Source organism: Perognathus longimembris, chromosome 3, assembly GCF_023159225.1.
Source record: "Perognathus longimembris pacificus isolate PPM17 chromosome 3, ASM2315922v1, whole genome shotgun sequence".
Taxonomy (NCBI): Eukaryota; Metazoa; Chordata; class Mammalia; order Rodentia; family Heteromyidae; genus Perognathus; species Perognathus longimembris.
This window is the reverse complement of record NC_063163.1, coordinates 89852575-89877810: the sequence shown is the minus strand read 5'-3', so window position 1 is coordinate 89877810 and position 25236 is coordinate 89852575. Positions and strand designations below refer to the sequence as shown.

The following is a 25236-nucleotide window of genomic DNA, read 5'->3' as shown; positions in this document are numbered from 1 at the left end:
TTAATTGGAACAGTGGCGTTTCTTCCTGGAAGTCCAGGTCTACCAGATGTCTGTGATGAGGCCCTCCAGGGTGAGTCTCTCTGCTGCCCTCCAGGGGGAGTCTCTCTCTCTCTCTCTCTCTCTCTCTCTCTCTCTCTCTCTCTCTCTCTCTCTCTGCTGTAGGACCAGATGGGGAGCAGGAGATTCCACATTGCCTGGGTCAGCAGCATCTCAGTTTGTCTCTTGAAGGGTCAGGGGCCCAAGCCTGCATCTGCTGCTGTACAATGAATGAAACTGCAGGTGCCCCCTCCAGGGCTCCTGCCGAGCATCACATGAAATGAGCAACATTTGGAGTAGGCTCAAGATGGCACCTCCGTTCTCCCTCTTGGGCCTGACCCTGGGGGCCTTGGTTGGGGATCTGGCTCCCTGGGTTGGGATCTCCGCTTATCTTTGCTGAACTCCCTCAAGTGTTAGGGGTGGGGCTGTGCATTAGTTTTGAGGGTGATGTTGCGTTTCTGTACCTCTGTCTGTGGCCAGCTGCCCATGGTGGGGGACCGGGATAATAAGTGGTCCTGAAATGTGGGGTTCAGGTTTGGGCTGATCTGGGGACTGTGGGAGATGTTCTTGGTTCTCCTCCACAAGTGCTAGGATCTGTGGTTGTGCTAGGATCGGTCTCCTCTGCTGGATTTAGACAGAGCCTGCGCTTTCTCCCTGGGAAGACTAATTTCTTTGGGTTGCGCCACCAATCTGGAATGGGGAAGATGAAATAGAAATAAAGTCGATGGCTGAAAACTTTCCTATGATCACTGGGAGGACGAGCAAAAGACTCACTGAGTTCCTTTAATGCTAAGTACTTAGCACACAGTATTGTATCACGCTGGGACAGGCTCAGCAGTCCCAAATCCCATGCCACTGGAGGTTGCAGAGTTGAGAGCCAAGTTGAGACCCTAAGCAGAATTCCTGAGCCCTGGGCTCCAACCAGAGCCTCCTCTCACCAGCCCTTTCCTTTTGTCCCAGGACAATGAACTGAAAGAATTCGCCTGGGCAGACTGTTGCCTGAGACTCCACCATGCAGGCCTTCCTGCAAGAGCCCTGCGGCACAACCAGGTAACAACACCAGCATTACCCAGCCTAGAGGCCTGTGGGGAGGGGCAGGGGAGCTGTGGGGAAGGGCCAGAGAGACCTCAGCAGTCCCCTGCACTGCTCCTTCAATCAGCCTACACCGTGTCCACTAGCTTTGTGTGTGTGCCCTGCTGGCCCCTCCCCTTGGATGTCGGCTCCCCGGCCTGTCTTGGCAGGGAGGCACCTGTTGGGCAGCTTGCTGGCCACTCCCAGTGCAGAGCCGCTCGTGTCACAGCTTCACTGTGTAGAAGCTAAGGCACTCACCAGGCTCTAACAACTTACCATGCATGGATTCTTTGCCTTTCTGCGTTTTTTTTTTTTTTTAACATATCTGTCAGGGAGTTAAAAGTGATGATGGGGATAGAGACCCTTGAGCATTGCTGGTGGGAAGGAGCAGTGGTGGCACCGTGGGAAGCAAGGGGAGACCCCCCAAAGCCTGAATGGGGTCACATGTGCCCTGCTCATGCACTGCTGGCTTGAAAGCAGGGTTTCAAAGGCACATTTGCACACTCACATTACAAACTAACAGTGGCCAAAAGCTGGAGGCAGCCCACACTTCCATACAGGCCACACACAGCACAGGCCACGACACAAGCACTTGGTAGGACCCGGCTCAGACTTGAAAGGAAGGAAACCCTGACAGAGGCCACATTGCGATGTGGGTGAGGCTTGGGGCACGGGATGAATGAAACACGCATGGCTGCCTGGCAACTCTGAGTAGCTAATTTGTGGGAGGAGGGGTTGGAGGGGCACTGAAGGGGAAGCAGGGACTGAGCGTTAGCTTGGGAAGATGAGGGTGTTCTGGAATGAATGGTGGCCCGGCAGTAGGACAACTCTTATTTGCACTTTATCATGTTTTTAAAGGTATGATACATCAGTGCCCTCTCCCCTCTTCGCCCACTCAGCCCATGAGTGAAGTGTGAATTGCTGGTGGCAGCTTGGGTGCCAGGCCTGGCCAGGCTGATGAAGGCTGGAGGGAGCTGGGCCTGGGGCAGCTGTCTTCTTCCTCCTCTCACCACTCCATGTGCAACGCATGCTGCCGACCTGGGCTCCCATCCTGGACAGTGATCGGGCACTGATTAGGGAGCACAGACTGCACTGGGCCCTGTGAGCATCCAGCCAGGCCAGTGGTGGCCAGAGGCGGGTGGAGTCTTGGCTCCTCACTCTGTGGTGCTGTGGCCCCACAGTTCCCTTGAACTCCATGAAGTCCATCTTTATCTTTCCCTTAAGGTCTGAGACTTCTGCCCATCTGCCTTCCCAGCCCAGCCTGTTCAGCAGGCCTGGAGGCAGAGTGCACCCACAGCCTTGTGTTGTGCGGCCTGCGGCGTGTGGCAGGAGCCCAGTGACTCACCAGGACAGCTGGCAGGGACACGCCAGCCCATCCCGCCCCCTCGACAGCCTTGCATGGCTCTGTTCCCCTCACGCTGCCTGGGCAGCCAGCTATGTGCATACAGGAGACAGAGCAAGAGAGAGAGACAGTGACAGACAGACAGAGATAGAGACAGAGAAATGGAGAGACAGAGACAGAGAGATAACGGCTTCCCACTATGTCAGGATTGAGCTCCTCTGGGTCAAGTCAGGTGGGCAGGGGTGGGTAGGGCAGCTGGAGAAAGGCATCAGTCCCCTCTCCTTCCCACCCACCCCTCACTTCCTCTCAGGTCCACCGCAGGCAGGGTCTTCTCCACATCAATGTGGGGAAACACAGGGGCCTCTGGGGCTCCAGAAGCACAGCTGGATTTACTCCTTTCCTCACTGGTTTTGTGCCACATTCCTACAGTGTTTTAGACATCACACATACAGTCAGAGCTCTTAGTGATGGATACAAGGAGCTGTGCTGTCAGCACCTTCTCCACACCCTGTGCAGAGACGGGCGCTCGTGCACCACGCGTGATGAGGAATATGTTCAGTCCCTGTCAGCAGGGAGAGCCTGAGGAGAAACCACCAGCAGAGAGAGTCCTGCTCTTCAGAACAGGCTTGTAGACCGGCTTTCCCCCTATTTCAAAGCAAAACTCTGATTTCTCATTCAGTGGGTCCAGAAGGCATCCACGAGGTTCTCCAGGCCCAGCCATTGTCCTGCAGCTGCCATCTGAGGGGAAGAACCTCTCTTGATTGGATCTTGGTTGCTCCCACTAAAATATGTCCTGGAAATGGACATGACTGGTGGTGCAGAGTGCACAGGAGCATCTGCCACCCTAGGCTGTTGGTTCCCATGCCCCAGAGCTGGGGGCTGGGCAGACCTCTGAGTTCACAGACCATGGACTTAGGGCCTACAACCTCCAAAGTTCACCGACTCACAGGCCGGAAGTGTGCAGTGCAGGAGGCTGGGGCCTGGCCTGGGGCGCCCAGGGTCACCGTGGTCACCTTGGTCTCCATTGTCTCATGCCTCCCTGTTTCTTAGGTTTGCTTTGTTTCTTGCAGTACTGGAGTTTGAACTTAGGGCTTTACACTTGCTGGGCAGGTGCCCTACCACTGAGCCATGCCTCCAAGCCTCTTAGTTTTTAAATTCAGGAGTACTGCGAAGTCTGTAAGGATGTCACACATAGATATTTGGGATCTTTGAGGCTGAGTGAAAGGTGAGGGCCCAACCAGCACTCCACAATGCCATCTTATATTTTATCTCGGCCAGAAAAGGGAAGGAAGGAATGACACCACTTTCCCGTGATCAGGACAAAGCAGCAGCTGCTGGAGCTTGCCCTGGCGCATCCAGAGCCTAGGACATCGCTTTTGGGGGGAGGGGAGGGGGCCTGTCATTGTTAGTCTGAGCCCTCTTTCTTGGCTCAGTTCTCCAAGAGAGGGTTCTAGGCCCCATGCCAGTGTTGGGCCATGACCCGGCTCTAAGTGAATGCCCTCTTATTATGAAGGGGTGGATGATGAGCCAGGCACCTCAGCCCAGCTCTTGCCCCTCTGCAAAGTGCTGGGGTCTGTCAGTGCCCTGAGCATGGGCACCAGTCAGAGCAAAAGGTGTACTGGACCCTGCAGAACCTTTGAGAGGAGTCTGGATTTTTTTTTTCCAATTCCTGTGGAAAGTTGTAGACATTTCCAGCATGGGAAGACAGGATGAGCACTCCAAAAAGCTCCTCTGGGTCCTTGCTTGAAACTGAACTTCCAGATGCCCACTTGCTCCTCCCCAGTGCCGTGGGGTGTGACAGTGCTCAGCAGGCCCGGGCCCCTGGGGTCCAGGTTCAAGGGTAAGGATGGTTAGACTCAAGTAGGACCTGATGCCTTCACAGGAGCCTCTGTGCCCCTTCCCTAGTTTATGGTTAGGGGCCTCGCGTCGCGAAATGCTCCACATGGCACTTCTGTGCGTCACACCTCACCATGACCCTAGCCAGCACCCGTGCAGGCAGAGTCTGAGACAGAGGGGTCTTTTGTGGCTGACTTCACAACGGTGTGCTTTTGAAGCCATTACTTGTGCTCTAACGTTTGGGTAAGAGTGAACAAGAGGTCCGCCAGGGGCCAAAGCAGGTCACTTCCATGTGGAGTTAGTGGGGAGTCAATGGTGGTTCCCCCCCCCCCCCCACCTTGGTAGAATGCGCCCACCGGCCTCAGAGCCCAGGGGACTCTGAGAGTAAGGGGTGTGTCTGGTAAGCTCACAGCTCAGCCCCAGGGCTGAGATCACCAGGAAGCCCAGGTGAAAACCTGTGGAGTTCTGCTGGCATTTTATCAATTGTTAAGACCCGGGTGAAATTTTTAGAAGAATCAAAATGCACAGTCAATTTGGGTAAGACTTTTTGCATCAGTGAGGGACAGAAAGCAATCCAAATTGTCCCAGGTAACTAGGACATCGGAGAGATGAAGAGCTTCAGATGCAGCTTGATCAAGGTCCTCAAATGACCCCAACCTGCCTTTCCCTGTGCCTCTTTCCACTTTCTCCATTTCATTGGCTTTGTCCTCCAATGGGTTTTTCCTTCATGAAGAATTACAGCACAGGAGCTACAAGGTTTTGTCCTCAACTTCCCAAACTGGGCAGAGGGCTCTTAGGGAAGGCTGTAGAGATGTGATTGGGTCACATGGCTTAGCCATCGTGCTATTCAGGAGGTAGAATGACACCAATTGGCCAGGCCTTCATCACATTCACAGTGGGAACCAATCACTGTGGCTCATGGTGATTGTGGGCGGGGAGGAAGAGGGAGGAGCTCTGCTGGCTAGCCACACACAATAGGCAGGTACCGAGGAAATACAGGGTGGAAGAGGAGGAGGAAGAGGAGGAAAGGAAGAGGGAGGAAGGATGGAGGGAAGGAAGAATCTCCAGAACTCAAGGATATTTGTTGTTGCAAGAGGATGCCAGGGTCCAGTGGAAGTCAAAACGGGTTGTGACAGCCTCCATCTCTCCTTTGCTCTGCTCCTAGGTGAAGGCAGAGAATGCCTGGCTCTTCCACAAGCTTGCCGTAGTGACCAGAGAACGCGATTTGGCCGTGGAGGAGAAGTACCAGCTCCAAGGCAAGCTGGAGAATCTAGAACAGGTCCTGAAGGTAGGGTGGCTTCGTGCTTAGTGACCATCCCACTGGCCAGCACTACAGGACCACTGCTGCTCCAGAGTGGGAAACAGCCAAAGCTCTCAGAGCCCTCATCAAAATTCATGGTGGCAAAAAGCAATTGGTAACAAGATTGCAGTGTTTCTGGAGGCAAGCCTGCAATGCCAGCTGTGCACTACTGCTGAGGGTGTTCAGCACACCCGGCGACTGTCTAGGGGTATTTGGAGGCACGTGGGCCTCTCTCCCACTAGCGAGGAAACTTGCTGCCCAAGTTAGCAAGACAGACCTGGATGTTCTCCCAGAAGAGCCAACGAGGAGATACATGTGTGTACACAGGAGGAAGGAGAAAGGTTGCTTTATAAGGGTGCCTTCCTCCTGTTGGTGAGCAGAGGGAGGTGTTTGTGAAGGATATGAGCAGGGGGTACTGTCAGCCTCTGGGGTGTTGTGTTCCAGGTAGAATTCCACAGGTGCAAAGAGTCTGCAGTTAGTGGGTGCTTGCTAGGTTGAGGAACAGCCAAGGCAGGGTGACCAGGTGGATGCCCTGCATAACGAGGGCAGTGAGGTCAGGGTGAGAGTGTTATGCAGATGAGTGATGAGATGGGCAGGGTCTTACAGAATTACAAGGACTGTAGCATTTGTCCGAAGTATTATGTTCATCATGTAACATTGACATAGATGAAGATACCTGTCCTAGACCCAGCACCTTTAGGCAACCTTTAAGCATTAACTTCTGCTTTTAAGGACTGGAGGACTAAAGGATTGGTGGACCGGTGGACTGGAGGATTGGTGGATTGGAGGAATGGAGGAATGGAGGACTGGAGCACTGGAGAATTGGAGGACGAGAGGATTGGTGGAGTGGAGGGTTGGAGGACAGGAGGAATGGTGGAGTGGAGGATTGGTGGATTGGTGTTTTGGTGAATTGGAAGAATGGAGGGATTGGTGGAGTGGAGGATTGGTGGATTGGTGTTTGGTGAATTGGAAGAATGGACTGAAGAATTGGTAGATAGGAGGAATGGAGGATTGGAGAACTGATGGGTTGGAGCAATGGAGGATTGGTGAATTGGAGGATTGGATAACAAGAGGACTAGAGTATTGGTGGAACTTCTTCCCAGCCGGGCCAGATGATAGGCTGGGCAGTCCTTCCTGGACAGTCCTCCTGTCATCCCTTCTGTCCATCTCAGGCAAGAATGGAAGCTGGCAAGTATGAGCTCAGGCTCATCTGCTATGTGGTGTTATGGTTGTCACAGAGGCCTCATGTCTCAGGCTGGTAGAGCTCCATGGAGCGGGAAGACAGGCTCTGCCTGAAGCTGGGGCAGCTGGGAAGTAGTATGGGTGCACTGATCACCACGTCCACCCTTTGTCACAGATGCTACTAGGGGATGAGAGGCCCTCAATCCCCTTATTCTCAGCTGAAAGCTCACCCTGCACTCACTCCTGCCTAGGATTGCAGGCACAGATGAGGAGCTGTGAACAGTCCATTCCAGAGATAGGGACAGTCCATCCAGGAGACAGTTCACACAGGAGACAGTCCATCCAGGAAACATTCTCCTTAGGAGAAAGTCCATCCAGGAGACAGTCTACTCAGGAGACAGTCCACTCAGGAGACAGTCCACTCAGGAGGCAGTCCACCCAGGAGACAATCCATCCACAAGACAGTCCATCCAGGAGACAGTCCATCCAGGAGACAGTCCACTCAGGAGAGAGTCCACCCAGGAGACAGTCCACTCAGGAGACAGTCCACCCAGGAGACAACTCATCCAGGAGATAGTCCACCCAGGAGACAGCAGGAGCTCTACTGGGGCAGGAGCTGATCTGGCCTCCAGTCAGAGTTCATGGACTAATTGTCTGGAGGTGTGTTCACAGGTGGGGTTGGGTGGCTTAGGGTCTGACACAGTCTTGGATGAGTGTTGGTATGGATGTTTGCCGAAGGAAACCTTGGGGGTGGGGACTGTGGTCGGCCACCACTTTGTTTGTGACCATGTTCTTTGACCTTGTGGTGCTCAGGACAGGGCTTTGTGCTCCTCCAGGTGGCTTTGTCAGTTGTTGGAGGATGCAGGTAGCTTCATGGGGGTGGGAGGGTGTGGAAGCTCTGGTATCTGCACTGAGATGTGGTGGTTATGGCTGTCTGAATGGTATGGCTTTACACCTGGCTCCCAAGCCCTCAGGATGGGCAGCAGAGACATTGTCCAGTAGATAAAGAAGAATGCCTGTCTTTGGCTCCTGTGGTGGCATCACAGCCCTGGACGCAAGCCAGTGGCCTCTGTGTCTGTTTGCACCAATAGCCCCATGGGTCACATCTCTGCGCTAGTGTTTTCATTTTCAAATATCACCAGTGGGTAACTTGTCTTTATTCTGATGATTCATTTTAGCCAGAGATAGCAGGTAGCCTTCTCCCTATTGCTCTGTAGTTGCTCCTGCAGATCGAGTCCAACCCTGCCCTGCTTTTATCAGAGGCCCTTGTGGCAGTATTGGGGACAGCCATTCAGGAGGCACTGGGGCTATCTGCTCAGTTGAGGAGGAAATGCAGTCAATGGCTGTGGACAGTGGCTTCCTGCAGGTCTGAAATGCTCGCTATAACCATGCTGTCAGAAAAACCCAGAGAAGCCACCTGAAGGCAAAGGCAGCCATTGAGATGTGTCAGCCCCCCCGCCCCCCCCCCCCCCCGCCTCTGGCTGTCCATCCTGTGCTGCTTCTTTGGCCACAGCTTCCTGGTGGGAGCCTGGCGCTTGGTGCCTGCCCTGATTAAAGACTTCTCACACTCTGAGGTTGTATGGCAATCTTGGTGTGTTCTTCCCAGGTGCTGGTAAGAGATGCTGTGCAGCACAGCAGAGCCCACTCATGTGGCATCATTGTGTCACCTCTGTGTCCTGTTAGGCAACATGGCTTTTCCATCATGCCTCTCCTCAGGCAGGCAGAGAAATCTCGCCTTCGGCCTCTGGAGCAGGAGTAATTCAGTGTGTACCCGGTCTGTGTCTGGCAGGCAAGCTTCCTCGGGAAGAGGCCCTGACATTTGTAGGCTACTTAAACGCTGGTGTTAATGTCGACACATGGCTATAAATATCACTGCTTTAAAAATAAATCCTGCCACAGGCAGTGTGCTACAGACAGTGAGGTTTTTTCTACCACGACACATCCTGTGCATCATCCTTGCGCATCATTTTGTGCTTCGTCCTCACGCATCATCCTGTGCATCGTCCTTGTGCTTTTCTGATGTGAAGTTTTCCATTCAGAATGACACAGGGCCTTGGAGTGTATTTGTGCAAGCGAGAAACCAGGTTGTGGGGAGGGCTCTCTGGTAGGATTCTGCCTATGGTGGGAGCTAGGGACTTCTGATTTCCTCTGGGGTTGGGGGGTCTTGAACCCCGTGCTCCCAGGATGGCCAGCACAAGGACCCTTGAGGAAAACCCCAGACACTGGCCATGGGGCTGCTGTTCCAGGAGGGAGGCTGGGACTACAGGAGAACTTGCCAAGGGGCTGTTCCCCTGAACATCCACCATGGTGGGTGTTGGACCTCCCCCAGGAGGAGGGGCACAGTGGGGGCCCCCCAAGACAGTGCGCCATCCTCTCGGTGCATGGTACAGGGCCATGGCAGAGTCCCAGGGGCTCTAGGCCTTGGAACTGTGCCCTGTGCTTTCCTCCTCAAAGTAGTGAGCCTGGATTGGTCTCCTCTGCACAGGACGCAGGAGAGAAGATGAGGGTTAGTGAAACCAGGAGAGGCCGGTGAATGCCTTAGAAGCATTGCCCTTTGCAAGGTGTGCAGCATGAAGGAAGGGAACCACTCAGCCTGCCCTGTGTGGGCAGCCTTCTCTCTTTGGTAATAAACCCAGCCCTACCACGCCCCCATTGGAGTTATCTTTCTCTCACTGTCCTCTTAACTCCAAGAATTTCAGCTGCAGTTTTGACCCTATTTTGGCTAGAAGCTTTTGTCACCATCTGAGTCACTGCATTGTTCCTGATCGTGAGCTCCTGTCTTTGGGGGAGGAGCATAGACAAGAGGCCTCCCGTGGCATGGCAGTGCTCCCACGGTGTGCAGCCCTCACTGCTCTGGCCTCCCGTGGCATGGCAGTGTTCCCACTGTGTGCAGCCCTCACTGCTCCGGCCTCCCGTGGCATGGCAGTGCTCCCACTGTGTGCTCCCGCTGTGTGCAGCCCTCACTGCTCTGGCTGTGACATGTGCATCTCTGAGGTGAGGAGGTCAGAATGAAGACCAGCCATGGGTTTCATGTCCACCCATAACCACTGGCTTGTCCCACATAGCCAGCGTGGCTCCCATGGTCCATAAAGGTGCTCGTGGGAACAAGGGTCATTCTTGTATGGCATAGCCAAGACAATCACGTGGCCCTTGTGGGCCCTGGTACTGCTATGAATGAGGAGGGGCTGGAGAAGAAGGGACTGGGGTGGACGAAGCTCAGCTATGTTGATAATTATTCCACCTCATCAGAAGCCACACATCATGGAGATAAAGGAGACATGGCATAAACATGCAATTACACTTCTGGGTGGGAAGAGCATGTGCCCAGAGGGCGGGACACATGCTGAGACCTGGTAGTGGGGTGTCCTTGGTGGCTAAGCACATGACCAGCACTGTGGCGGGTCACAGGGACCCTGGCAGCTGTGTGAAGTTGTTCCTGAGACCACTGTTGGGGACAGCGTAGCGGTCCTGCCAGCAGTCTGCTCAGGCAGCAGCTGTGGGTGTGACAGGAAGGGGCAGATGTGGCAGGGGAGGTTGGGGCTCTTAAAGATTGGATGTAGAGAAAGCCAGCTCCCCATCCAGAAGAGCTAGGGAGGGTGGCAGAGGTGTGCTTGGTTGTATTTGATGAGATGGACCAAAAGAACTTCTCAAAACTTCTTAGCACAGAAAGTCAGGAATTCTCTGGTCATGTGCAGCTGGTTTTCTGTGCACTGGGCAGGACAGAGATGGGAGGGAGGTCTCTTTTGGGAAGAGAGAGGGATGGAGATGGGAGGGAGGTCTCCTTTGGGAACAGAGCATGTGGACAGAGGCCTCCTTGGTAAAGGCCAGGAAAAAGGGGCTGCAGAGGCCACGGGGTCCTCTGCTCCATCCTGGGGCATCCAGGATTGGCCAATGCAGCAGGGCTGCTGGCAGACTTGCTCGCAGGGGGCAGGGGGGCAACATGGTGTTGGGACCCATCTTAGCAGGGCGGTTCCAGGCCAGCAAGGGGCAGGGAGGAGGAGAAGCCAAGTGGCCACGTACATGGAACCCCTTCTTCTGAGGTCTTATGAGTGAGGAGGCAGAAGTGGTGGTGTTGGGGTAGGGCAGAGCTGAGTAGGGGACTCTGAGTCCTCTGGGACTTTTCCTTTGCAGCACTTCCCCTTCCAGCAGGAGGCTCATGAGTGGCCAGCATCTCCCACCTGGGTGACACCTAGCCTACGGTAAATGTTTCTGATGCACCCTGTGCAAATCATGCTCTTCTCCCACTGACTAAAGAGTGCACTGGCTGCATTTAGCAGTGGCCCTGCCACACTAAGCAGAAGGCAGAGATTAGCTGGAACAACAGTTCATTAGACAGCTGCATTGGGCTGGGGATGTGGCAGCCTGTCCTGCGGTTCCCGGATCCATGTGGCTGCTGGGGGCAGTGGTGGGAACATGTTGTGCTGGCGTTGAGTTTCGACATTCCTGGGATGCCATCCAGATGTTCTAGCTGTGTGGCCTTGAGCCAGTGGCTCGGCCTCTCTGAGGTGTTGCCCTGTGGAAATGGAGACCCAGCACCTGCTGTCAGCATGAAGGGAGCCAGTGCAGGCAGGGCTTGTGGCCCATGCAGCCGCACCCTCTGTGGTCCTGCTGGCTGGTCACGGTCACCTCACTGGTCCGCGGCTTGTGTCAGGGAACATTGCCACAGCTACTCAGAACCCCAGAGAATAACTGCCCTTCCCGGGTCCACGAGTGGCTCGTGCGTTGCACACCCCAGGCCTCCAGAGGACTCTGAGCTGCTGGTTTATAAAGCGCAGTGATGTGGTGTCGGGAAGGGAACATGGAAGCACAGTAAGGGGGTGAGAGGCAGGCCTGGGGGGAATCCCAACAGAGTCATGGTGGAGCATTGGTCTCTGGCCTGAGCAGCCTGGCTCTTCACAGGTGCAAGGGACTCTGGTCCATGCCTGTCCTGAAGCTGCATGTGCGGTGCTGCCCCCGGCCCTCACTAGAGGGGATTTAAAGTGCAGGGGGATGTGCAGAGGCTGCCTTCTAGATGAGGAACCTTGGCTTCCAAGAGGGTACTGGTGCCCAGAGGGTACTGGGCCATCTCTCTGGACCCCCAGGGATGGGAATGTGTGTGTGTGTGTGTGTGTGTGAGAGAGAGAGAGAGAGAGAGAGAGAGAGAGAGAAAAGCACAAATGTCTGTGTCTTTGCACATGCGTTCATGTCCCCATCTGTCCTGTGAATGGCCTCTTCTGGTCTCAGCCCGGTCAGGTTGCAGTAACATACCCGATGCCCTGTTTTGTGTGTGTGTGTGTGTGTGTGTGTGTGTGTGTGTGTGTACGTGTGTGTATGTATGTCTGTCTGTGCACACGCATCCATGCCCCTGTCTGTCCTGTGAATGGCTTCTTCCAGTCTCAGCCTGATCAAGTTGCTGTAACTCACCTAATGCCCTGTTGTGTGTGTGTGTGTGTGTGTGTGTGTGTGTTGTGTGTGTCTGTCTGTCTGTCTGTCTGTCTGTCTATGCACATGCATCCATGACCCCATGTGTCCTGAGAATGGCCTCTTCCAGTCTCAGCCTGATCAGGTTGCAGTAACTCACCTGATGCCCTGTTTGGTGGGGTTTTGCTGGCATTTGGGGGAATTCGGTATTCCCAGCATCCTGTGTTCCTCAGTTTCCATAGCAACCATGAAACCAGCACTTGTCTGCTGAGGTGTGGGGTAATTACAGCTCTGGCATCTCCGGGAGGGGCTGGTGGAGATGGTAGAGGGGATATGGAGGTCATGGCGTGGGGTGGGGGGGGGTGGGGGCTTTACTTTAAAGGCAAACAAGCAAGACGAGCCAGCAGCCGAGCCAGAGGCCTTCTGCATGCTGAGGTGAAGTGTTCAGTCTTGAAGAGAGGCACTTGTGGTGACCCAGGGTGGGGCAGACATGTGTGGGGCCTCCAGTGGGTCCCCAGCCACTGTGGTTCCCTCTTCCCAAGTGAAGCAGCCAGCGCCCTGGTGGGACTTGGCAGAGCTTCTCCCCAGCCCCTCTCCCACCTCATGACTCCTGGGCCCACAATCCCCTGACACTAAAACAAAATGAAAACACTGACTTTGAACAAACTTGCCAAACGATAGGTAAAAACAAATCACCAACCACATGTCGCATGCCACATAAGCGGGTAGGCATTTATTGTCAGTGTGCACGGGAGTCTGCACGGTGGCCTCTGAGGGCCACCCCTGGAGAGGGTCACTGGGGCATTAGAGGTGGACGCGACACAGGAGCAGTGAGGCTCAGTAGGTGAGGGCCACACCCAGGCTATCTTTCCAGAATGGACCAACAGGTGGCCCTGGACAAAGCCACCGCAGCACAGCCTGGCGGCCCCTTCACCCTGCCTAGATGCCACCCTCCTTGGGACTTTCCCCAGGGGACAAATGAAGGGATATTAGGCCTTGGAGAGCCAGTAGTCAAGATCAGAGCCCAAGATTCAGGTTCTGTGGCGGGCGTGGGCTCTGGGATTGAGATGGCCTAACTAGCTGTGTGATGGACAAGAATGACACGTTCATGTGCCTCTGTTTCCCTCCTGTGGAATGGGCCAGCTCTTGCTTTCTGGGATTGCGATAAGGGTCATCAATGCAGATCAGAAGCTGGGGCTGTGGTGGGTGTGAGGAAAGGTAATGTACCTTCCATTGTTTTTGGGGAGAGAAAAAGAAAGAGGAGGCCCCCCTCCACCTCCGCCTGCCAGCCTGGAACTCGCAGATGCTCCAGCACCGAGAATATAAAAAGCAAAAGCAGGGGAGGCAGCCCGGAGGGGCCAGGGTTCCCCCTTGTGCTGCCTCCCTGTAGGAAAGCCAGGAGGTGAGGTGGGGTGAGGAGGCGGGTGGGTGCTCCGTGTGTGTCCTGTTGTGTCGTGTCCCGTGGCAGCGTGCTGCAGAGTGAACGGCTGGCAGTGGGCGTGGTGGGTGCGGTGGGCGCGGCATTCAGGGCTCTCTGTCTCCACAGCACATGCGAGAGGCTGCGGAACGGCGGCAGCAGCTGGAGCTGGAGCATGAGCAAGCCCTGGCCGTCCTCAACGCCAAGCAGCAGGAAATTGAGCTCCTGCAGAAGGTGAGGTGGGCGGCGGGTGTGGGCATGTGTTCTGTGTGAGTGGGTATGCCCAGGAGGGTGAGGATGGTGAGTGTTGTGTGTGCCCATTGCATGCGTGTGTGCAGGTTTGAATGTACATAAGCCTCAGAGGTGGGTGCCTGTGAGGAGACGTATGTGGGGGTGGTGAGAAAGGAGAGAGAGAGAGAGAGAGAGAGAGAGAGAGAGAGAGAGAGAGAGAGTCTGGGAGGGCCGAGAGAGGCTGAGGGCACTTGGCTGCTGTCTGGGGTCCCCCCCCCCCCAATAGCCCTTCCCCCAAGGCCACAGAGCCCTGCCTCTGCCTCCCTCTTTTCCTCCTGGCACAGAGGGCTCCCAGTGGCCTTTGCTCTTCTCTGTTCTGGCTTCTCTCGGGCACTCGGGCTGACTTGAAGCCCTGTCCTGCAATGTCCTCACTGGCCAGGGCACTTGCAAGGGATGTTGGGACTTTGTAGGGCAAGGCCACCATGACTGGCTGTGACTGGCTTCGGCTCTGGAGGAAGGAGAATCACCCTAGACCACACAGGGAGTTTGACCCTGCCACCAAGCCTGGGGTGCCTGTGAGAAGGGCAGCAGCCCTTCTTTTGGTACTGTTGAGAGTGGATTTGATCAAATGTCCACCCACGGACCACATTTGTGTGACTATGGGGCATCCACAGCTTGCCTTTGTGACAGCTGTATCTGCTAGCTTAAGGCTACTTACATGATGGATGTGTTTTGTTTTGTGCCAATCCTGGGACTTGACCTCAGGGTCTAGGCTAGTGCTCTACCACTTGAACCACAGCTCCACTTCCAGTTTTTGGTGGTTATCTTGAGACTATTATCTGAGTCTCAAGGACTTCCCTGCTCAGACTGGTTTTGAACTGCTATCCTCAGATCTCAGCTTCCTGAGTAGCTAGGATTACAGGCATGAGCCACCTGTGCCCAGCTTATATGATGTGCTTTCAAGTAAGTAAATCAACTTTGTGGGTAACACAGCATATCCCATGAGAAAGAGAGAAAGAGAGAGAGACAGAGAGAGAGAGAGGGAGAGACAGAGACAGAGACAGAGAGAGACAGAGACAGAGACAGAGAGACAGAGACAGAGACAGAGAGAAAGAGAGGAAAACGGGGAGAAGGGCAATCAAGAGAGGAGAGGCAGAGGAGATGAGATGGTGGGCAGGAGGAAGGAGAGCTGTGGTCCAGGCTATGTCCTGTGCATCCTCTGATGGTATGGACTCAGGAGGTTCTTCTCAACTTCATCACCAGCGTTGTCTGATGTTTGATGACTGGGAAACAGGAAGCCCTTGGGTGCCCCAGGAATGCAGACCTGAGGGTCATGGTCCCCACTCCCTGCCCTCCCTCCTCCCATCGGGGAAGAGAGCAACTACCAGGTGGGAGAGGGCTTTAGGCGCGGCCACGGTACAGGGCATGGATCTGTAGCTGTTGGCCCAGTGCTGGCTAGGATGGGCAGCGGGTGACCCCCCTGCGCTCCTTACAGCCCTCAGCTTTTGTGCCCACCTTGCCAGGTCTTCCATCTGACCATGAAGAGCACTCCTTCGGACCCGGCTTGGCTGGCGATAGGAATCTCTGCTTCCCCTGCCAGAGTTTATTAGCAAGAGGCAGCAGGCAGCCCTCTCTGATATCCTGTCTCTCATTATTTGCCAAGATCTTGCGTTAAGGACAGATTTCATTAAGCCAGTGCTGATGGGGACCGACAGAGCCCCATTACCTGTCATAACAGGTTGGCCGGCACACCGGGCAGCAGTCAGCCTTCCATCTTATCTAGAAGACGTTCTGCTGCATCGTGGGCAGAAATATTACTCTCCTCTCGCCTGGCCTGAAGGGCCTACTGCCCCCCCCCCCACCAAGTTCAAAGCCAGGTCCCCTGGCTGGGTCTTCTGGAGGCAGATAAGAAGTCTGCAGAAATACAAATATTGATCTGTAAGGGTGACAGGACATTGTTTTTCTGGAGCCAGCAGAGTAGTTACTAAGTATCTGTCATTCAGCTCCCAGAATCATTCCTGGGCATCACCCAATTTCCTCTCATCCTTTGTCTCTGAGCTCTTCATTTTATTTTGAATGTGCTAAGCTTCATGGGGTGGGGTGGGGAGACAGAGCAAGAGAAACTAGATGAAATATCAACATGCCAAGTTTGCTTTTTTTTTTTTTTTTCTTCTTAGAGTCTTTGCTTCTGGCCTGTGTGCACCCCTAAGTGAGATTTGCCTCTTTTAGGAGACATGTCCCAGCCTGAGTCGAGTTCTCATTCTCCAACTTGGGCTGTCCATGGCCAGTGCCTCATGAAGGAGGCACCCGTTGCCTGGCAGCTCAGCCTGTCTGGGATGGGGTGGGAGAAGCAGGTGGGATAAGGCAAGGCTGGCATTGCTACGTTAAAGAACAAAGGAAGAGCCAGGCACTGATGGCTCATACCTATAACCCTAGTTATTCAGTAGCCTGAGAAGGGCAGCATGAGGCCTCCCTGGGCAGAAAAGTTAGTGGGACTTCATCTCCAATTAACCAGCAAAAAGCAGGGCTGGAGGTGTGGCTCAAGTGGTAGAGTGCCCACCTAGCAACTGCAAGGCCCTGAATTGAAACACCAGTACTGGTAGACACTAACCACAAAGGGTGAGGCACAGGTGACTCAAGCACCCCTGGGGTGGAGGTGGGGGGATCTGGGTCAGGGGGGACCAGCCCTGTAAGCTGGAGGCGTGGGCTGTAAAAATCAAATCCTTGGAGCCAGGGATTGTCTGGTGGGTCTAACCAGCAGCAGCCATGGTCTGCCTCTGCCGCTCCTCATTCGATCCATGCACCAGGCAACTGATTATTGCAGGCCTCCTGTCAGCTGCGTCAGGAAGTGACACAGGGTGAAAATGGGCTGCAAATCACAATCACAGCCATCCAAATTGGCCTGTGGATGCTTATTGTAGGGTGCCCGCCCTGCCTTGCCCCCATGCCACACAGCCCCGGCCACCAGCCTCCTCCTTGCCTGGCCTCCCCACCCCCCGCCATTCCTATTGTTGCCCCCAGGGGTTCAGTGTCTTGTCAGTTCGCATCCTTGTCTCCACGTCGTTGTGCAGGAGCGCAGGGCTTGTCCACACTTAAGCCTTACCTGCAAGCCGGCCTTGTTTGACACTCTCTTCTGTGAGACCCAGCTTTTCCTATAAGCTGCTGAGAAAGCAAGCATGGAGAAGCGGCCAACACCTTGGCACGTGTGGGCCCCACGCTGGCCTGATTTCTGCTCTTCCCTCTCTGAGTGCAGAGTGCTGGGTGGAGCGCAGCTTCCCCTCTGCCTGCCGTCAACGGAGTGGTGACCTCACTCTTAAAAAACAATTTTTTTTTTTTGGTGGTATTGGCTGTGGCACTCAATCCTGGTGCTTGCTAGACAGGTGCTCTACCACTTGATGCCTACATGCAGCCTCGTTTTATGTGGGTTACTTTGAATGTAGGGTCTCACTCTATGCCTGGGCTGGCCTGGTCCTGCAGAGTACCAAGTCAGGGCCTCTGATTGAGGCCCCACAGTTCTCAACAGTCGCAAGGGTCTCGTTCACCTTTCTCTGGTGTTCATGTACCCAATGCCAATCAAAGGGCCTTGTTTTGCTCTGTTCTAACTCATACCCATCACCTCCCCCCAAACACCTGCACTCTGAAAGGCTCCTGGGCCCATGCCTCATGCCCTATGCCTCAAAGGGGTACCTTCTATGTGTACGCGTCCCTCTTAAGACCATTGCTGTTCTGTAGGCTGTCCCAGAGCTGACATTAGGCCCTTCTTGTGGACCCCTCCAGCCTCGAGAAGAGCTTGGGCATCTGTGGGAGCTGTGTCTCCATCCCCAGTCCCTGGCCACGGGAGACCATGCTTTCCCACTTGCTGGCTCCTGAAATGAGCCTCGCTTGAGTTACTGCTGAAAGTCTCAGCAAGAATTCAGCCCTGCCAATTTTTTATTTAAATTTAGCAAGCTATTCTGATGGCCCAAATGGCCCAGCTTGGAAGTAGCATACAAAAAAAAAAACACCCCAAAAAACCAAACTCCTGATTTTCATCCGAAGCCGGAAACAAAGTCTGTACTGCCAGCTTGGCCGAGCCTTAGCCAGGCTGCTGGGGGCTCTGTTGTGTTTAATCCTGACAGTTGAGAACTCTCACCAAGTAGATGGCAGAGTTATTTATATAGTCCCTATATGTTCCCCGGCTGTTCATCTTTTTTTTTTCTTCTTCTTCCTATTTTGTCCTTTATTATTGCTCGTGCTGTTTTTGCTTTGAAAGGAACAATTTTAGGCATTCGATGCTGAGCTGAATTCAAGAATGGTATAATTACTGGTGGTGGTCGGTTTGCTAGCCCTGCTCTGAAACTCTCTTTGGAAATACATGAGAATGAAATGAGTGTGGATGAACGATGGAAATATGGGAAGCTCAGGCTAGTTTGCTTCTAGCCTCGCTGAAGCCAAGCGCTTCCTTCTCCCCACCCACATGCAATCTTGCAAGTGAGAAGCTGAAGCTGCTGAGATAATGTTCCTTGCTCATCTGCGGGCTCTCCGCGTCCAGCACTAATGATTTTCTAAGAGTCTTCCAAGTGAGTGTCACCTCAGTACGCATGCTCCTTTTTAGTTCCCTTCTGATTTTCTTTTTGGGACAGAGTCCCGGTTTGCAGCTCAGGCTAGCCTAGAACTCACCATCTTCCTGCCTCAGCCTTCCAGGTGTGGGATTATAGGTGTGTGCTGCAACACCTGACTGTAGTGCTCAATACTTTAAAGGACCTTTCATCCTTCATAACTGGAAGATTGGGGCAGCAGTGTGGCTCAAGTGATAAAGTTCAAGGTGCTGCATGTAGCCTCCTCTCAGCGCCGCCAAAACCACTGAGGAATGCCTGTGAGCTCACCTTAGGGGTGTCCCACTTGGTGTGGGGCATACACAGGAGCCTGTGACATGGTCTTGTCTATCCTGTGTTGCAGCCCCCATCCCCATGGAGCTTTGGGGTCTCTAACTCAGACACAGGGAACATCATGTTTTTAATAGTGGATAATGCTGTTCATGAGAACTCATGGTTACTAGGGACAACAAAAAAATTCCAACAGGCAGTTTGTGCATGCACATATCTGGCAGATACAACTTCAGATATGGCTTGATCCAGGGCCTATACCACGTGGCCTCAGCACCACTGAAGCCTCGGTGCCCAGCTGCTCTGCCCTCCTTTGAGCTGCCTTTGTTGTTGGTCTTTGTGTGGGTGTCCCTGACCCTTCCCACACCCGCTTATCATGGTGGCAGGATGACTGCAGTTTGCTCCAACGTCTCCTCCTACTGGGTTATGATTGACTCTCATCTTTTCCGGGCAAAGGGAGTTGTTTGAATTATGTCAAATGGCTGCTCCACAAGCCAAGCTCTGCGAGCCAGGAGCAGATGTATTGTATGCATCTTCTCCTTGTGGTAAGGGAGGAGCTCAGAGAGTTGAGGACTCCTAGGAGGGGCAGCCAGGCAGGCCAACACAGCACAGCCATCTGGCGGGGTAGTGGGGTGGTGGTGGCACACACAGTGCCTCAGTTCCTCACCCTGTCCCACCCACCCCGTCTGGGAGCAGAGCTGTTGGGAGTCACGTTTTCAGAACCACATCGTGCCTCTCAAGCAGGTACGGGCATCACGATTCGTGGGAACTCCCTCTTCAGCTGGCTTAGAGATGCCTGCTCTCAGGTCCAGCCAAGGTCCAGGCGTCTGCCCCACAGAGCACCAGATGTGGCCAGGTCCATTCCATCCAGCCCAGGGTTGGAAAATAAAAACACATGTGCACAGTCTGACCACCTGGATTAGGACCCGGGTCTCTCTTCCCTTCACATACTCACTTTTCTCTCTCCCGCCAACAGGCTCAGGTTGAGGCTAAGAAGGAGCACGAAGGTGCGGTGCAGCTGTTAGAGGTAAGCAAGGGAGGTGCCGCCTCTGTGGGGCAGGGGAGGCTGGAGGAGAGCACAGTGCCAAGTAGAAATGGATGGCATTCACCAGATGTCTTCTGTGCCTGTTATGCCTCTTCATATTGTCCTCACAGTCAGGCTACCCCTCAGGTGCCATGATGACTTCATCCTTACACGCAAGGAAACAGAGGCAGAGAGAGGCAGAGTAGTCCTCCCTGGGGCCCACATCGGGGTCTGGGCTGGGAGGACGGGCCCCTCACTTGGTGGGTGCATTTTCCCAAGAAGTGGTGGAGTGCCATTCCTCAGGCTGTCCCCACTGCTGGTAGACCATGGGACATTTCTAAGGGTTGACGCTAACAGTGAGGTGGTGTCTGCAAGGCCAGGGAGAGGGGAACCTAGGAATCAAAGTGCTCAGTGCCCCCAGAATTACTTCCGGGGCATTATCCCCAAGGAATGACCTTCTCTGCTGTCTGAGGGCCAGGGCTTCATCCCCAAGGCATGGCCTTCACTGCCTGTGGGCCTTCCTCAGGGCCACGATGGCTGGAGTTTGGAGGGAATGACACTCATGTCTGCCCACTGGACACTTCTTGTCCCTGGATCTAGGGTGTTGTCAGCCCCCTTGGGAGGTGAAAGGCAGAGAGGCAGGGCTATGAGGTCAGCTGGGGCAGCTCTGCATCTAGTCCTGCCTGCAGTCCAGCAGCTGGCTGGCATTGGCCGCCTGCTGAGGACAAGGCTGTGTGGCAAATGCCCCCTAGGGGGTGCTGTCTCTAAGCTTCTAGTCTCCAGGTACCTGACCTTGTCTTGTGTCCCCAGTAGGAGAGCCACTATGGGAGACTTTCAAATCTATTCCTCCCATGGGAAAGCAGGCATCATTACCATCCTAGATATTAAAATGGATTTTTGAAGCATCCATTTAGTTAATGAATATCGGGGAAGACAGGTATGAAGAATAGATGCAGCCCTCCACCCTCCTACCTGCCAGCCACCGGAAGACGCCACACCATCTCCTTGGGAAATGCCTCCCTCTCTTGCCCGAACCACTCCCTCGAACTGGACTGCTCTCCCTTGCTGGATGGCAATCCCTCCCCCAGCCCCCCAACTCTGTTGGGCAGTGCAGCCCTGTCCCTCCCCTAGCCCCCAGCTCTGCTGGGCAGTGCACCCCTGTCCCTCCGTGAGTCCCCCAGCTCTGCTGGGCAGTGCACCCCTGTCCCTTCCCCAGTTTCCCAGCTTTGCTGAGCAGTGCAGCCCTGTCCCTCCCCCAGCCCCCCAGCTCTACTGGGAAGTGCGCCCCTTCCCTTCCCATCTCCCAGGTCTGCTGGCCCGTGCACCCCTGTTCTTTCCATGGCCTTCGAGCTGGCTGCAGTGGGGCTGGGGTGGACAGTGGTGCACATGCTGAGCTGGGCAAATGGTTGTAACACATTGTGACTTGGCTTGAAAACTGGGGAAAAGGTGATGTGGCTGTGCTGAGAACGGTCCTTTTGTTCACAACTCTCTCTCTCTGGTTGTCCCGCTTGGCTCTCTGCCCAGAATGCCCTGGACAGCATGCAGGTATTCTGATGTGTTCCCCGTGAGTGCTGTAGTGTGTGCAGTGCCCCCACCCCAGGCAGCCGTGAGCCCTGGGCCGCCCCCATGGCCTCCCTCTCCCCTCCAGGTCTCCTGACCTGGGTGGGGACCTGGGTACCAAGCCCCGAGCAGACAGGCAGAAGGCTGCTCCCCCGGATGGGGGCTGGCCCAGCACCCACGGTGTGCTGTTGTTGGCCACCACGGTCATGCTCAGGATGGTCCTGTGACTTCGGGTGACTCCCGCCCCCCGGGAATTATCTGGGGCTGATGGGGGGGGGGCAACAACATGAGGGGGACGGCAGAGACTGCCCAGAACTCAGTCAGGGGTCACAGGAATGCATACCACCCCTGGGCCTTTGCCTCTCCTGTCAGTCCTGAGCGAGCCGCAAGCTCTCTCCACGGGCAGGAGGGCCCTTGGGCTTTCGTCTGACTTCTTCACAGTGGTGGACAAGCTGAGGACCCTGAGAGTTGGGCTGGGTAATGAATTCAGAAAGGTTGGCTGGACGAGGTAACGAGGGCCAGCCCAGGGCCCAGGGAACTCATTAGAAATGCATCATCTCCAGTGAACTGTAGCCAGAGCTGCAGGCACAGCGCTGTGGCCGCCTGCAGGACCCCTGTGCAGTGGGCTGAGCCCCAGCGTAGGCTGTCCCCAGCCACAGGGCTACTGACAAGTGAGCAGCTCTTTGAAGAATCAATGCCCAGAACTTATCACCAGAGCCCAAGCCCATTCCAGACCTACCTACCTCACAATGGAGTGTTGACGGATGCACGGAGGTCAAGCACTGCCCTCGAGGCCACGGAGAGCACTGTCCTGCACAGCTGTTCTTTCAAAGTGTCGTGTCTCATGCTGAAAGTCTGCAGGCAGCATGGTCCATCCTGGAGCTGCCCCTCTGTCGCTCTGCTGACTGCAATCACCATTGCTGGATGCCCAGGAGATACCATGTCAGACCCCTCAGCATTCCCACACATGCCAGCCCAGCCCTACTTCCTGGCCAGTCAGAGGACTAAGTGTCCGCTCAAAACCTTGGATGGGTTCCAGCCCCAGGGGCCAGCGAAAACAGAAAACCTGAAACATTGCAAGGCGGCCCTGGAATCCACAAGCAGTCAAGCTGTTCTTGGAGGCCCAGAAGCAGGAAGCCTCCAGGTGCTTCATCTAACAAAGTAGAAGAGGAAATCCACAGAGTACCTACCACTGCAGCAGCCTGCTAAGCCCCCAGGAGCAGCTCATCTGGAGAGAGCTCCGGGCCCTGGCATCCGCCGGCCCTGGCCCCCGCCAGACCTGGCCAGCCCCCAGCCGGCCTTCTTGTCACTGCACCATGCAGTGGATTGGATATCACCTATAAAACCACAGATGTGGCTGTGATCTTCCTCCAGATCTCATGGATGAAACAATTAAGGCACAAAGGTGGGAGCCATTTATACGAGGACAAATGGGCTACACCAGGCCTTGAGGGCAGAGCCAGCCTGACACAGTCACCTCCAGGACACTGAGAAGTCTCTGCAGAGATGACTTATTTTAGGAACAGAGAGAGAGAGAGAGAGAGAGAGAGAGAGAGAGAGAGTAAGATTGCATATGGCCCTGTGTACAAGAGGACCAGGAGCGTTCCCATGGCTTGCTTCTCTATGGATCCTGGCATCTCGCTCTTGGTGTGTGACTGTCTTCCCACACTGGTCTTTGGGCACCTCTGTAGGCATTTGCTCCCTCTCTTCCAACACCCTCAGTCACCGTCTCCTGGGGGAAGTGTTCCTTTGGACTCTCAAAACGGTCCTGGTTGGACAGGACACCGCACACAGCTCTTCTTTAAGTCAGGGGAAGTAGCGGGCACGGGGTGTTGTTGGATATTTTTCCTCAGTCTTTATAAATACTCACATTCACATTTGCGGGTCTCTGCTGTTTGTTCCAATTATAGAGCATTTGCCTGATGACAAGCCATCTGTCACTGCGGCGGTCAGGGCATGGGCACCTGCCCTCCCCCGCTGCAGGTGGCTGCTCTCTGCGAGGCCATGGCTGGTATGTGCAGCCACATGGCTGGGTGTGTGTGCGTGTACACACATGTGCACACACACGTGCTCACACATATACACAAGCACACACATACACAAGCACACACACATACAAGGGGGCTGCTGTTCTCTCGGGGTCTCCTGGAAGTGAGTGCTCCTGTGAGTGCCATACAGGTGACCAGAGACACACAGCCCAGCTCCTTCCTTTAGTGGCCCAGGCCCTGGACTGCCAGCTACAGCCAGACTTGGTGAGAGTTGCAACTCTCAGATTCTTTGTGTTGGAACTGGGGGGCTGGAGGGCTGATGGGGGCTCAGACCACAGCCAGGTAACATCAGAATGAATATGGATAAAGCAAATGCTTCCGGAGAACATGCCCACGGAGGACGGCTCCATTGCTCCTCAGCCCTATGGCGTCCTGGGATCGGCGGTGCTGTTTCTGTGTGGAAGCTGCCAGCCTGGCCTTAGGGCCCGAATCTGCCAAGTCAGGATCTGGACATAGCACCATGTAAGACCCAGCCTTGGAGGCCTGTCCCCAGAATGTCAGCCAGTGGCCCTGACCGTCCCATGCCGTCCACTCAGGGCAGGCCAGCTCCCTGGTGCCTGAGCCAGCTGCATATCTTGAGCACTTGAGTTCTATCAAGGAATGATGGCATCTCCATCCTTCATGCTGGGAAGCTGGCACACCTCAGCTATTGGGTGGAGGTACCCCCTGCTCCCCCAACAAGACAGTCCGCATGGCAGGGATCTGGGTGGGTACCGCCCGGGAAATAGGGGAAGGAGTCTGCAGGGCTACACACTGATCTCTGCCTGCTACCTCATGTGGGCATAAATTAACATTCTGGGCACAGATGCTGTCTGCCTGAGGATGGACTTGCCTCTTCCATCAGGCAACTCTCTGCATACAGAGAGATCCATTCCCTGCGCCTGCGCACACCCAGGAGCCTCACCTGCCCACAGGTCCCCTGTCCACCTGAAGAATTCAGCTGAGTGCAGGGCCCTCCTCCTGCCCTCCTGTCCACACCTATCTGTCTGTTGTTCCCAGCTAAGGACCCTACCTGCCCTTGTGGGTCCCAGATCTGTCTTCAGGGGCACCAGAGTCCCCTGGGTTTGAGTGTTCTGATGTGGGGACCCCAGAGGAGGAATCTGCACGTAGATCCCCAAGCCCTCCCCACGCCTGGCCCTGCTCCTCAGCCCTGTCTGGTTCTGCACCTCTCAACTGAGACAGCTATCTTGGCTTGGCTCATTCAGCTTTTTAAAAGAAGAATCCTGCTGATTTTTTTAATGAATTGAAGAAATTAATTATAGACTTGGGACTTTTAAGGTTATTTTTAGAAGCCCATGATCTCAGACATAAATAGCACTTCATTCTGGACGAAGTAGCTGAGGCATTTAATGTCTGCGGTGGAGAGGAGTAGGAAGGGGAGGGGAAGAGGAGATGGGGGTGGGGCGGAGAGGGGAGCAGTAGGATGAGGAGGGGGAAGAACAGGGAGTCCATTGCTGAGCCCTTGCATCCCACACACCTACATGGAAGTGAGCAGCAATTGAGCACTGGCTGGATACCAGCGCTGGAGCCAACAAGACCTGGTGCTGACGTATTGTTGGAGAGACTGACATGGTTTTACAGCCATGGAGCAAGGGCAGGTGACGAGGCAGGAGGCTGAGCCAGGCGCTGCTGCAAGGATCAGGAGCCTGCACCCTGGACGCTGCCCACTCCTCACCGATTCAGCAAACGCTTATTGAGCACTGACTGTACCGGGCATGGAGGACGCATGTGGACCAGGAAGCAGCAGCCAGAAGTGTAGTCTGTAGGATGGACAAGGAAGCAGGGGTTGGGAAATGAGCAAAGAGCAGGTGGGGGGTGTCATGAGGAGGCAGAGGGGTCCTCGATGCCTGTCCTCATGCCACCTGCGCTGACCAGTGCCAGAATTCTCATCCCTGGAGAGAATGAGGATAGAGATGCCTCACTC

At 54.8% G+C, this 25236-nt stretch overlaps 1 protein-coding gene across 1 annotated transcript in view; it reads left to right on the top strand.

Annotated features, from left to right (window-relative positions):
- The first annotated feature begins 999 nt into the window (after window positions 1-999).
- Rimbp2 (RIMS binding protein 2) overlaps window positions 1000-25236 on the top strand; it is a 49431-nt gene continuing 25194 nt past the window's right edge. The window contains exons 1-4 of the mRNA XM_048340926.1: window positions 1000-1086; window positions 5451-5573; window positions 13714-13818; window positions 19657-19707. Coding sequence (XP_048196883.1) covers window positions 13717-13818; window positions 19657-19707 — 153 coding nt within the window. The 5' untranslated portion in view covers window positions 1000-1086; window positions 5451-5573; window positions 13714-13716. The remainder of the gene's footprint in view (window positions 1087-5450; window positions 5574-13713; window positions 13819-19656; window positions 19708-25236) is intronic.